At 39.4% G+C, this 14,225-nt stretch overlaps 1 protein-coding gene across 1 annotated transcript; it reads right to left on the minus strand.

Annotated features, from left to right (window-relative positions):
* Positions 1-246: 246 nt before the first annotated feature.
* LOC124120375 lies at positions 247-13,333 on the minus strand. Its single transcript, XM_046483189.2, has 10 exons — positions 13,106-13,333; positions 6,927-7,124; positions 6,665-6,798; positions 6,248-6,374; positions 5,786-5,921; positions 5,080-5,274; positions 3,000-3,140; positions 2,378-2,542; positions 2,140-2,215; positions 247-1,486 (listed from the first exon to the last, which is right to left on the minus strand). Exons 4-10 carry the CDS (start codon positions 6,290-6,292, stop codon positions 784-786), a joined length of 1,461 nt encoding a protein of 486 aa, XP_046339145.2. The 5' UTR covers positions 6,293-6,374; positions 6,665-6,798; positions 6,927-7,124; positions 13,106-13,333; the 3' UTR covers positions 247-783.
* Between the last annotated feature and the right edge of the window lie 892 nt (positions 13,334-14,225).

Genomic DNA, 14,225 nt, shown 5'->3' on the forward strand with positions numbered 1-14,225 from the left:
TCGTACATCTCAATACACCTACGCATCTTTTCGCAATGAAATGAGTGAGTGAGTGAGTGAGTGGGGTTTAACGCCGCTTTTAACAGTATTCCAGTGATATTACGGCGTGTGAGCTTAATGTGGGAGGAAAGCAGGTGTCAGACGTTTACCACTTCGGTGAAACCCACGAGCACGGGTATGGTGCTGACAAACCTAGAAACATAATCGGGTCGAACCGGGATTCGAACCCACAATCATAGGTTTCTGGCGTGCCGAAGGGACGCAGCTCTGCACAGCGAATCGCGGCGCCTTATACGACTTTGCCACCCGTGCCCCCGCAATGAAAAGATATAGAAAGATTGAAAGAACTTAACGTCAGCATTAACCACTTCACTTTTTTTGAAGTTTTGTTTTAACTGACTCCTACAGGAGACAACCTTTTGAGAAACTCGTTTTTACTTGTAATAGTTCAATGTTCAACTGCATCACTAATAACAAAAACTAACTTTAACCACTCTTTACCTTAAAAGTACTAACTTTAATTTATTCCATAATTGTTACGTAACTTCCGTCAAGATATGGCTCTTTGACCTGTAAAGAGAGACTTTTGCTTCAATCAAACTAGTTTTATCCAGCAACACTGGAAAGATAATCCCATCTTACTGTACAGTTATTTTTTCTCATGTCCTAAAAGTATTTCCCTTTGTACGACCAAACACTCCTACCTGTACCATCGTGATCTCTGCAAGCAAATACATCATTACCACGATTTCAGTTATCTCTGACGACAGATCATGTGTTATACTAATCAGTGGCCTTATTATGGGTCTCATACGTATGGTTGTAAGTGTCATCCAACCTGATCACAATAGGCCCAGCACTAGCGACATCATATGCACCTTCTATAAACCCCTTGTCCATCGCGCCTATGTGACTGTACGAGTCATCTACTTTTCTGGCCTTCCCCCCTTGATGTGTGGTGTCGTAGTTACCCTCTGCTGCTTCCGTGTGGTCATACAAACCAGCATCACTTTCATCCCTTCCCGTGGAGCTGCGCTTCTCGAGGATGTGGTACTGAACACCCTCGGAGTTGGCTACACCAGTACCTCCTGCAGATCTATCCAGCCCAGTGTCCCCTCCATCTCCGCTTCTCGACTCTAGAATACATTCTGCTGTGTCGTAGTCGGGTCCGGAGATGTGCATGTGGGGCTTTCCTCTTGGCATGTCGGTGTGTTGTTTACTTGGCGTTGAGAGGGAATTGGACACCTTCTCAACATCAGTCTCAGGATGGTTCACGTAGATTTTCGCAGTGTGAGTGTTTGGGTTTACTGTCACTGTTGGAACAGGGGGAGTGAAAGGCTTCCCGTCAATTGTGTCTGGGGTTATAACAGAGTATGCTCCATTATCTCTCGGAACATCGAAACCGTCGTAGGTCGTGTTTTCTGTTGGCGGGTTGAGGTTCACCTGTTGATTCGTATCTTTTCTATCCAAACGGAGTTTCCGTTCTCTGAAACAACATTTGCAACATGATTGAATGTGATGTACATGCCCTTAATAGTAACTTTACATTAGTTATGATTATGACCTGTTGAAGACCATTGATTCGTATCTTTTCTAGCCAAATGGAATTTGCGTTGCCTGAAACATAATTAGCCACATGCTCTAATGTGATGTATAAAATGCCCTGAATCGTAACTTTAAATGAAATATGTTTACTTAATTGTTTCTATTTAGCACAGTAAGTGGTTTATAAGTTCCAACCAAAATAGATTAATTGTACTCTTTGATGTGATGTCATATTTTACAACTTGAAATAATCCTCGAAACACTTTTAAAGCAAAATGGCCAAACACACGAATGAATAGGGTCACTCAGGTCGCCTCAACCCCGCAGGTTATCTCGGCCGGAATTGAGAGAAATCCACATTGGAATAAAAACGAGTTCGCGTGACTGTCATATTACTGACGGCAATCGTGACCCTTATCTAAATGCTGTTCGATATCAATTGTACATCTACATATTAGGAGATGCTATTTCACAAACAGTTGATCCGAAGATGGAAAGCCACTTCATAAATGTAAGCAGTTAAGCAGTTAACAATATACATGTCAAGAATGGTCTTTTTTTCACTATTCAAAAAAGTGCTGCTAAGAAGCTCACCTTTGCAGAAGAAACACTAAACCGATGACTATCAGTAAGAAAACCGCATTGCCGATAGCCAGTCCTATGATAACACCTGGGAATATAGAAAAATGTGTATGTTAAAAGGATTATTAAACGTGTTAAACGTACACAAGAAAATGGTTTTACACCACATTTAACAATATCCAAATATTAGGATTCGAACCCGTATTTCTGCGTGACAGGGCTACCCTCGGCGACTGCAGTAGATACTTACCTCTCTGACTACCAGCTTGTCCAACTACATCTGACTGCTTGCCAGTAGAGGGATGGGAAGGAACATCCGTGGAATCTCCTCCTGACGACGGCGACTGTGTTGATGACGGCGTTGACGTTGATGTAGACGTTAACGTCGATGTTGATTGTGATATAACTCTTTTAGCTAAGAATGAAATTCTATTCTTAAACAAATGTCCAATAATCGGTAAATGTCATTGCGAATGTTCACATTAGTGACGAAGTTTGATGTGATTCATTTGGGGGATATCTTATCACTAAAGAAAAAACCCTACATTTGTACATGATAACAACTTCCAACAGTAGACGTAGGGTTATCTGTGGGTCCTTCAACTAGCGAAGTAAAATCACAGTGTACGTAATTACAGCACTTGTAGTTCAGACGGAGGGAGGGGGTAAGTAAATGAAAGAGAGACGGCCTCTGATAAGATCTGATAAAAGAAACCCATCTCTTTAATTTATTGTTTGGAAAAACAGCTGAAGAGATATGTATTATAGTCATATCTTTTAACATTATCTTAGCATTGAATGTAAAGATTGAAGAGAATCCACTTATAATTACCATTGTGTAAAACAACATATTCGTCTTACATGCCTATTACCTTCACAAATAGATGCAAGGCGCAAATTGCATGGTATCCAGTACGGCTTCCATATGCCATGGTTGTTTTTCATAGCTAGGCATGTTGTTGTTGGTGAACTAATTAGCGGAAAGTTCTCACCAGAGCCATAGACCTCTTGTCCTGGAATCATATAAGCTTAAGCTACTAACCATTAAGCGTACAATGCAATAAGCTGCAAAATAATATTTTTATTTTCATAGTTATGGTCACTTAAAGTAAATAGATGATTAAGCCTGGTTCTGTGGTATCTGGTTATTTGTCATAATCTAAAGGTATTTTATTCAGTTTACAAAATCAGAGACCCACTTCCTGCTGTAGGCGTTTTTGTAATGCAACGGAAGAGAGAAGTTTTAACATTCGTTATAGTAGCACACGCTGTTCCTCCCATATGATGGTTGTGAACGGAATAGCTGATTATTTGCTATACGGTGAAACCAAGTAATTCCTGGCTGCTGCGTTCCCACTGAAATAGTCCGGATTAGCAAGTGCCCCAGTGTCCCTGCAAGGTGGAGTTTCCGGACTAACAAAATTTCCCTTACTTGAGTATGTAGCCCGCATTTGTCACAACTTTATGCTGAACATTGGCGTATGTTAAAAGCCTAGAAATTCACAATATTACTAAATCATTAATGCCATTTATACAATTATGCCATTTGATTTAGCCATTTTCCAGTGTCATTTTTAATAGTGTGTTATACTGAAATTAGTGATTTTTTGTGAAGCCCATTTCTGGTGTCCCCCGCAGTGATATTTCTGGAATATTGCTAAAAGCGGCGTAATACCATACTCACTCACTCACTCGGGATTAGAATTGGTCTTCAGCACCACATACTTCTCATGAGAGGCGACTAACAGCAGGATCGAGTGGTCAGAATTGGTTGATGCATTCTACAGTATCCCAATCTCGAAGGTTATGACATCCGTAACCGGGTTGTCTTGATTATGCAACAGACCGATGTCAGATAGCTGTACTATTGCTGAGTGTGGCGTAAATCTTTTTTATCCGTTCCATGTCTCTTAACACTAATATTCCAAAATAAGAAACTAAGTAAGCTATTTAGAGTTGGGTATCATTATCAGTAAATGGTTTCGCAATGTCCATATTGTGGTTTGCACACATAGTGGTTTTCATTCACCATCCGAATACACATAGTTTGTGTCAGAACCAAAGTAGCATCATAAAGATGGAATCTCACAAAACAAACGTGCGGGGCCCGAGGAGCGGTGAACGTTGGAAGTCACGTCAGGACATGCTGAGGATGTACGAAACAATGCCATGGCTATTTGGATGCTGGGGAACGCTACAGACCGTTTCGCAGATCACCGTAGGACTACTTTGGCACCGTTACCAGGCTCAAGGAAGAACGTGTGACTTGCCTCGTTCTGAAAGACCACGGGTGACCACGTCCACCCAGGACCATTTTGTCCGCGTACCTCGCCTCCGCAACCGTTTCTTAACGGCCCCCTCTACCACTTCTGTTGTTCCAGGTCTGCGCAGTATTTGCGACCAAATCGCCAGATATAATTGAAGGAAGTAGAACCAGAGCTCACATATGTGGCTTTGATCTGACACGCCATTACTGTCAACTTCCACTTCAGACACATGTCATTCCATTCATGAACCAATGTTACGTCGCTTGTCAACATGACAAAGACGACAACTCTTGTTTCCAAACTGAGTAGCCTAGAACAACATTCCTATACTTCAGTGGTTATGCATCACCAGATCTGAACCCAAACACTGAGCCTGAAACACTCCAGGACTTGAGTGGAATAACATCCCCAGACTGTTCATGTGGATGGTTTTACGGTGGCAAGTTGTCATTGATTCCAATGGAGGTCGTACACGATATTGAGGTGCTATATCATTGAGCTTTGTGACCAGTGACATTGCTTATTTTGTAATGATTAATGAATTCTTCATACACAGACAATAAATATTGTGATACACATTTGTCACCAAATGAATTAGTTCTTTATATAAAATGTGTTGACTTCAGATATGCCTTTCATTTTTCAGTAGAATACCATTCAAACCTGGCAGGTATTAGAAACGTACCATTAATCCATTTCCATGTGACTTTTAGTACAAGCCCAATCCAAAATCTAGGATTTCCTGGAATATTGCCGATATCTCTTGCAGTGGAGGAGATTAGTTTGATCAGATCATTTGAGTTATGAGCGTTGATCCATGACTGCGAGTTGTTTCCCGCCGACGCACAAACGCTCCCATTACAGTTCCAGTGGTGAGTATCTACAAACATATGAATTACGATATCCAATAACGTCGTAGGTAAAACCAGAAGGCATCGAAAAACACAATCCATGAGATTATACGAATATTGTTAAATTAATCATAGTAATAATTTACTACAGTCCGTGACAATACAAGATCTCTATGTTTAGTAGATGTGTATTGTGTTACTTATCGTGGACTGTTTGCGTGAAGGAAGTTTCGGTTCATTCGGAAACGTCAACGATTGAAATACATTCTGAAACCAGTATTTGCTGCTCTAGTTAATGTATTTATTTGTTTTAATGCCAGAACGCGATTATTTTTCTGTGCTTGGCATGACCATGCACGTGACAGTTACGAGCTTGGGTTGACATAAGTAGTTTTGTTTAGGTTTATATTGGGGTATTAAAGTTTACAGTTGTTGAATTCCCATTGGTAAATAATTTCAGGCTGCAGGAAATACTGATTATGTAATAGAGGGATGTGATCAAACTTGTGTGAAGCATACGACAACGTCGGCCATACTTACTGTTGGAATAATATGCAAATCTTCGCCTTTGTGTTACACACTTGTAGTAATAGTCTAGTTTTATTGAGATTGTAGTAGCAGTTTTTTTCTGCATAAGCACATACTCCAGTCCTCCTGGGTTTAAAGCTGAAGTTTCCTACAAAAAGGCGAAAGTTACGTACAGTCACACAAACATACACAAGTTATTTATGAATCAATATATCGTTTACATCCTGAGCATTACGTACATTACACGTTACTGTAAACTATATTACCATATGGCTATAATGTTGACAAGAAAAAAACTAAGAGAAACCGGAAGTAAAGAGTCCTGACCATCAGTATATCAATGTGAACCCCTCTAACATAAATAAAAGTGACAACACACATAACACATGAAGATTGTTGCCTTTGAGTATAATCTTTTAACAATACCGTCCGATTTGTTATGTAATACACGTGTTAATGCGCACACAGCAGTACCTTGTGTGTAGACTGACATGACATCGTCATTGCCACACATTTCATCTGGGTTGCCAGGACACTGCATCCCACCTTCACTGGTATTTGTTACTGATGTCGCATTTCCGAGACAATAACACCTTTGCCCCTATAAATAACGAAACAATGATGAGTTGAGTACCCCTGTCATAAAAAAACACTTCACGATATGAATTATGATCTGTTTACTGCACAGCGGTTCTTTTTTTAGCATATGATGTGCTAAAAAAAGAACCGCTGTGCAGTAAACAAATCACACAGTATCCTTCCCTCTCGTACGTCCTTCATGTGTTGTTTGTAGGTTTTCTAAGCAGAAGGAAATGTACATAAGTTATTTAATTCTTTTAACCACTTTGGGATCAATAGTATTGTGTCACCAAAAACATGCATTCGCCTTACGCTCAGGCCCACTATACGGTTGGATGGACATTTGAGGTGACACTCGAAAACGGAGTTGTAAGACAAGTTGCTTTGGGGGCTGCTTCCTGGAGTTGTACTGTATCCATTATAGTTGTAGAGCGGGGTACCATCTTCTGTAACATCATACATAAGAGGCATCAACAACAGATTAACTATAAGTAAAGATAAATACATACGCAGCTTTTATGCATATCTATTTTCTATTGAGATCCTGATATGGGAACTACTTCTACAGACTCACCTGTCCATATCCATGTTGAATACCTCATGGCTCCTACCCAGTAGAAAGTGTTGCTTTGTAGGTGTTCATCCACGACTGGAAGGGGGAACTCTGCTTCAGAAATATACAGATCCCTTTTCGGCGCCATCGTACAGTTTTTCCGAGCATTCCACCAGTTGTTTTCCTCCTTGTTTATAAAGATGTGTTTTGTCTCCGTGGCTGCAAATGATTATTGACATATGATTTAGTAATGTATCCATTATCGGTCCATACCATTTAAGGCTTAAGCCTTTCCTATCCGATGTAATCAAGTAGTGTCGTCTCATATAAATTGATTGCAATTGTGTTTACATATATCACATTTGTTGATTTATGTTGACCTTGATCTGAAAACGTTTTATTTCTTACTGCTAAAGTCGGTGTTCTTTCTACCACAACGCTTATAATCATGTTTTGTTTTCTTCTGCGTAATTAGGCAACACGACCACAGTGTTATAGATTTAGAAAGTAGATTGAAGTCGTTTGAAACTTCCAAATTAAGGAGGCATAGTACAGTATTGTGAACTCATTTGTGATAAAAGGAATAATATAGAAGTGAAATAATTTTACGGGCTCACTGACCTTTTATACAATGTACCGGAACATACACCCAAAAGTAAAATTTCAATAAAGTCAATTAATTACATTTACAGTATCTAGCTCATGTTAAAAGAATCAGTTCTTATCCAAATACAAATTAAAGAATGGTGAGTGGGTGGGTTTCATTTAACGCCGCTTTGAACTGTATTACATTAATGTAACGGCGTGTCAGCTTGATATTGGAGGAACACCCGAAGTGATCAGGGCGAACCGGGATTCGAGCCAACAGTCATAGATTTCTATCGTGCCAAAGTGACGCATCTCTGCAATTTGCGTCGGCTCAGACCACCCGTGCCCCGCAAATAAGAATACCCTTGCTTGGCAATTAACATAACGTCACTGTGTGTAAATGTATACACATGTTATATAATATTAAGCTTCAAATGCGTCACAGTATATTATGCAATGGTCCTTTAATTTGGTTCTGTTATTGGTCTTCTATAAAAAAAAATGCATTGCATTAAGTGGTTTTCCACTTGTAGTAACAAATTCAGATATGACCTTGAAACTCTTTCAAACAGAGTAGAATCAGATGAGGACATATGGATGAATCTTATTTCCGTGCAGCACTGCCCTACTGGATAACTCAGTGAGTTTGCAAGACAAATGGCATAACAACGTTTAATCGTTTTCTTCAAAATGAAGATATCGTGGAACCGATACTTTAACACTAATCCAGTTCTTGGTACTCTTCCTCCGGTAACATTCACTGATAAATAGATATGGAGCTCAGCTTATATCTCACCGGATGTCACTTGATTTGACGTCAGTATGCCATTCTGCCATGTACGGGAAGACATACGTTTTGGAATACACAGCTCTCGATATCATATCAATAGATATAAATGACTGGCAGTTTTATGCGCATATCATCGTCCTGATTGGATAAATAACTTCCTTATAGCTGTTTGATATGGCTGTAAAGCTTTTGTCCGAGATTGTGAATTGAGGAAAATCTGTGATTGCAGTTGAAACCATTCAATGTAATATTAGGAACGCGTTGCCTATCAAAGCATGTTCAGTAGCCAGCAAACTCGATATGAATTTACTGTTACTGATAACAAATGTTCACATCTAAATTATGGTTTTCCTTGATAAAAAACCTATTACCTTATAAGCACATCATAGTAAATTGTGTTCTTCCTTACGTGGATGGCATAGAGTTCATAAGTACACTCAAAGGTATAAATGAAAATAACTGTGACACTTACAGAAAATACAGTTTTGCAATGGCAATGTAAATTATAAACTGAATAACTGTTTTAGACTGAATCATACACAGCGACAATGACAACGAATTCCTACTCACGTCCAAATGCACACTGGAGCGACACGTAGAGAAAGGAGAGGAATGACAGTGCGTGATGAATTGAATGAATGTAGTTAAAGGGGCATCTGCGGTAGTAACTACCGCACTCTAGTGGGCGGAGCTTATACGAGTGATCTGACAGGTCAATATGTCGTCATGATAACACACACATTTGATTGGTTAATGCGTAAACGGGTGACGTCATGTAAACACCCACCCACGTGAACCTTTTGACAACATGGACGTAAGTTTTAATGGTAATAAATATCTATCAAACGATTCCAAGACTTTTCAACAAACGCGTAGGTCTTTGGTTTTAAAACCTACCTGCCATGTCGTCTTCACATCTTCATAAAATGATACCGCGGAATGTCCACGATTTACCCAACGCATTCCAACATGGAAATTATAGACGTTCTTGTTCTGAGCTATATTCTAGATCTCTGGACGAGAACGAAATACGTTTGTATGAGCAGTGTAATTGAACAAAAAACATAACATGTGTTACGGCACCAATCGTTATCCTGTGGTGTACGGTATATCTGCAGTTTATTAGCTTTTCTCACAATATATACGGCAATCGGTGATTTCAACAGTGTTTTTCTTCGTTGTGTTCGTCTTGCCTCATCTGGGATCTGGATGACAAAGATCGTGTAAAAAACCCTGGAAATGGTCACAAATATTTTCAAAGTAGTTTTTGGTCGTTTCCCTGACAATTTGGCAGAGTCACACTTGTCCGATGAAGCTTCTCGTGCCGAGGTAACTCGATCCGTGAAACTTGGCGGGTCCCAGTGACCCAGATCCCTCTTGATTGGCATGCCAAGTGTCATTTGCATAAGGCCATTCATATTTTTTGTATGTGTTTCTCCCCTCAAGCCTAAACTAACCAAAGAGCGGGCGGACGAAAGAAAATAATATATTACTTATCAAAAAATGTCTTGCAATAATTGTGTAAGTTATTTTATGAGATTAAAAAAAAGAAGTTTAAACACTTGGTACTAGAATCTAGTCTATGAATTAATTTATGATGTAGATCGATTCGCTTTGCTTTGGAAGCGAAATTTTAATAAACAACGGAACAAAGATAAAGCTGACCTGGTTCTTTTATGACGGTGCAATGGTAGATCTAGTAGTATTTCTTTTATTAGATCGGTGCGCAATTTTCCACAGCGGCAGCAAAAATTGAGACACGAAGACATTATATTATTTCACGTCGGATTGGAAATAAAAATATTAAAATACGGACAGCCTCACAGACTTCGAAAAGATGTTCAAATAAATATTTGTTCAAATTAATTCTGTCATGTGCGAGAAAATGGATTTAAACATTATTTTCATCAAGCTTATTCAGGTCGCTGCTGCACAGATCATCCTCTCTTGTAAACTTCTTCGTCATGAACACATGTTTTGTCTCGAAGCTCAAAGCAACAATGTTTCTCTCAGATACATGACGAGCATCTGTCATAATGTGCCTCAACAATCTTCCTGGTCAGTTGAATTCAACAATCTAATCCACAAAAAACAATTCATTCACGGCGTCATCACAAGATTCCTTCCAAATACCCACCACGTGATCAGGGTTACGACCTTCGGATGAGGCCGCCTCCGTGGTCTTGTGGTAGAGCGTCCGCCCCGAGAGCGGAAGGTCCGGGGTTCGATCCCCGGCCGCGTCATACCAAAAGACGTTAAAAGATGGTACTTGTTGTTACCCTGTCTGGCGCTCGACATTAAGGGGCTAAAACAAGGACTGATTGGCTCGGAGTCAGTATACTGTGTCTGAGTGGGGTATTCATGTTAAACTGCGGCATGGTATCTCAGTGAGCTAGCACTATAAATCGGCATCAGTCCGGACTAGTACAAGCAGCCATGCACGTCGCTATATAAGTGCAATAATCTTGGACGCGACGTAAAACCCAATTTCACCTCACCTCACCTCACCTTCGGATGAATTAATAAATTAATTTGCACTTTTAGAAAAGAATTTTTTTCGTGAATATTATTATTAAAAATATCCTGCACATGGTACTTTTGGATTGCACTGTCGATTTCTTTTATTACTTTCTAAAACTTTTTGTTTTCCCCTTTCTGACCACGCTATCTCCTAGCAACCACGCCCCATGAGCGCATCGAGTTGCTGCTTACAGCTGTCAAGAACCTTGCAGTTTTGCTTGTCTTCAGTATGAGCAACAAAACATTTTCATGTAAATCCTAATTTGACGAAGAGTTGTTCGAGATAATCAGGGAGCCTTTAGTCATTTCGATTATGAAATTTGTGACTATATCGTGGAGAAAGTTCCAATTCCAGATGACATCATTCCGATTCACAACTCGAATCGACAAGATGGCACCTCTCTTTCGCCCTTTCAAGTGCAACAGAAACTTTGACAAATTCAGTGCCGATTCTTGGGAGTAGTGAATCAGTGTCACAGCGAGATTTCATTGTGGAACCAGATGAAGCCGAATATGTATGTTCACACTTCTTTTGTCAACCATGCGTGACACGGCACAGGCAATCGCAGTTAGGGAATGGTGCGGCCACCATGTTGCAGAAATTCGTCGATTCGAACACATTGCCCCTGGACTGAGCTAAATAAACGAAGTGTTTGGAGAGATCGCAGATACTTGGACTTGAAGAAACGGATATTTAACGTTGCAGCAGATGAAGGACTGGTGTGGACCAAACGGGAAAGGGATCCCAGATTGTATTTTAAAACTTGTGCGCGAAGTATATCCAAAAACCCCGAACAAGAAATACATCGGACAAGTGTGGATCTAATGATCAAATTCAATTTTGTGTGTGAAAATTCTGTGAAGGAAAAGGAAATTCAAAATTAAAGTTGTCTTTGAATATGTGTATTGGAATTTTCGTTTATCGTAAGTACAATATTATCTGGATACGCCTTATGTAGGTCAAAACATCAAGTATATTTCGTTACTTATTTACCAGTTGCTTATGTGCATTGTTATGTTGATACACGTGACATATTCATCTATTGTAGTCAAGCTGAGAAATATTGGCGAAACTTATGGTGCTTCAAATTAGGCCCCTTCCTAAACACCAGTTGAAAAATCTGTGTAATAATTTAATTTTAATGAAAATAAACTGATTATTGTGTGGCACAAATCTAACTGTTGAATGCAAATGACCAAAACTAAACAAATATCTGTAATTTTCGGATTGAACTGAGAGTCAATCTCGTCGTCAATTTCGTATTTAAGTATCATTACTGTAACATTAACCGAAACTGATGTTCTGCTGCTGTTCTGCCGTAAAAATATACAACACAATACACTTTGACCACAAATGCATTGAATGTGACACATGTACACATGACCATGTGCTTTGCTATTTATAGCGCAACCGTAAATAAGCTCCGCCCACTGTGATCGATGCAGACGCCAAACACGATCGATTCGATTTTTTAGGATAAAACTACAGAAAATTTATTGACTTATATCTTGATATGGAGCCATTTGTTGTATCCGTGGTTTGTCATTCAAGTTGAAACGAAGTTTGACGGTCAATGGTGATCTGGTTCCCGTATGGTTTTCAAAAAACGTCTCCCGACACTCGGTTGCGTTTACCTTGTCAGTCATTGTTCGAAACTGAAACACCGCCACCTTGCGGGTTATTTATAGTCAGGGTGGGGCTTTAATCGCTGTAGTATATGTAGTCAGTAAATAGCTGATGTCGTTATCGTCTGAATGCATGCAGGACAACGTGTCAATTTACAGATAATTCCTTATTTCATACCATCCGTGTATTGAAATTAGTGTTAACTTACGTGAATGAGGAAAAGAGATACGTTAAAGACACTGAATTTCAACTGACATATCCAAAGACACGCTGGGGCGTAGCAGTGCGGGATAAATTGAAAGAATGTAGTCAACCGTACAATGCCCAAAAGGTGACATAAAAACACTACGTTCACATATGTGAACTACAATACCATATCGTGACACATAGATCGTCATAAAAATTGAATGTATAAACAAAATCTTAAAGAATGATGTCATACACCGAGATGTTGTTTCTTGACCAATTTTAACTATTGCAGTCACATATTGCAATATATAGCTGCGGGAATACTGCATGTAATTCCACACGATAATAGTTTCCAAACTAAAGGCCCAGACATGTCCGAGATATCTCTGGCTTTAAACCATATGTATTAAGTTGTGATATAAACCACATTAAACGTAAAGACATTAAAATGACTTGAAAGGACATCATGTGAATACGTTTACTTACATGTGTTGACACTAGTTGCATATACACAGTGCAGGCAACAGACCAGCAGCCCCGCGGTCCACATATCTCCGGCCTGTGTGTTGTGCATCTACTCGTAGTGGTGTACCCAACAGGGAAGAACGCTCACAACGGTTCGAAAGAAGTGATTATTGTAACGCATAATCTGTGAAAGACTTCTTTGTTCGATGAATTGCAATATCATAGTATCGAATTTTCCTTATGCGATAACATGAGCTTAATATAGAATACTAAACGAGCTCCCGTGTAATACCAATTTTATGAAACGAGTGAATAGTTGTGGTATCTGACTCACTTTCGCTCGTCAGATACCACAACTATTCACGAGTTTCATAAAATTTGTTTTACACGGGAGCGAGTTTAGTATTTTAATTTATTACTTGCCATTTATAGCGTTTCTTAGAATTATGCTGTTGAGTGTGAATAGGCTGACACCTACACGACCCACGGCATAATCCAATTGAGTTCAACATAATAATACTTCAAACACGGTCGCGGTCCACATGTCTCCGGTCTGTGTGCTATACATATACTCGTTGTGTTGTACCCATCAAGGAAGAAGAACCCACACAATGGTAAAGAGGAAAACCGAGTGCATCAAATTACCTGTGAATGCACGTGCGGTTATTCTAGTCATTTCCTCCCCAAGGACACCACTTTTGTTTACGTTAGATTTGCAACCAAACAAGGAAAGATGAACTGAAGTTTTTTATTAACAAATGTTTAGCAGAAAAACAAAATGTTACTTTATTACGCATATGCAGCTTTTTATATACTTCTACTTTATGATTGGTTGCGATCATCCCAGTTCTAATGTTTGTTTGTTGTTTAACGACATATTCGGCTATAATCCATCTGTACAACGGCGCCGTGGATCAACCCTGTATTTATATGGAAAGCGTTTGACTTTAATAATGATTATCAAATATATGTAATTTTATATGTAAGGTTCCTGTTCAAAAGAACCACATACATCAGTGTTAAAAATGTCATAAATCAATGTTCAAGTTAGGGTTTTCTGAAGATGGCTCCGTAGAGTAATCGTAGCTGGAAGATAGTCAACATCCCTGAATTGGAACCACCACAGCTCTAACGTTTGTTG

This window comes from Haliotis rufescens, unplaced genomic scaffold (assembly GCF_023055435.1).
Source record: "Haliotis rufescens isolate VD_foot unplaced genomic scaffold, xgHalRufe1.0.p SCAF_3, whole genome shotgun sequence".
NCBI classification, from domain to species: domain Eukaryota; kingdom Metazoa; phylum Mollusca; class Gastropoda; order Lepetellida; family Haliotidae; genus Haliotis; species Haliotis rufescens.

Excerpts from the sequence above, each read along its gene's own strand:
- LOC124120375 (XM_046483189.2), bottom strand. The coding sequence starts at position 6,292 with ATGAAATGTGTGGCAATGACGATGTCATGTCAGTCTACACACAAG. Across the intron at positions 5,922-6,247 it reads CATGTCAGTCTACACACAAG|GAAACTTCAGCTTTAAACCC; the intron begins GTACTGCTGTGT and ends GCCTTTTTGTAG. Across the intron at positions 1,487-2,139 it reads TTAGTGTTTCTTCTGCAAAG|AGAACGGAAACTCCGTTTGG; the intron begins GTGAGCTTCTTA and ends ATGTTGTTTCAG.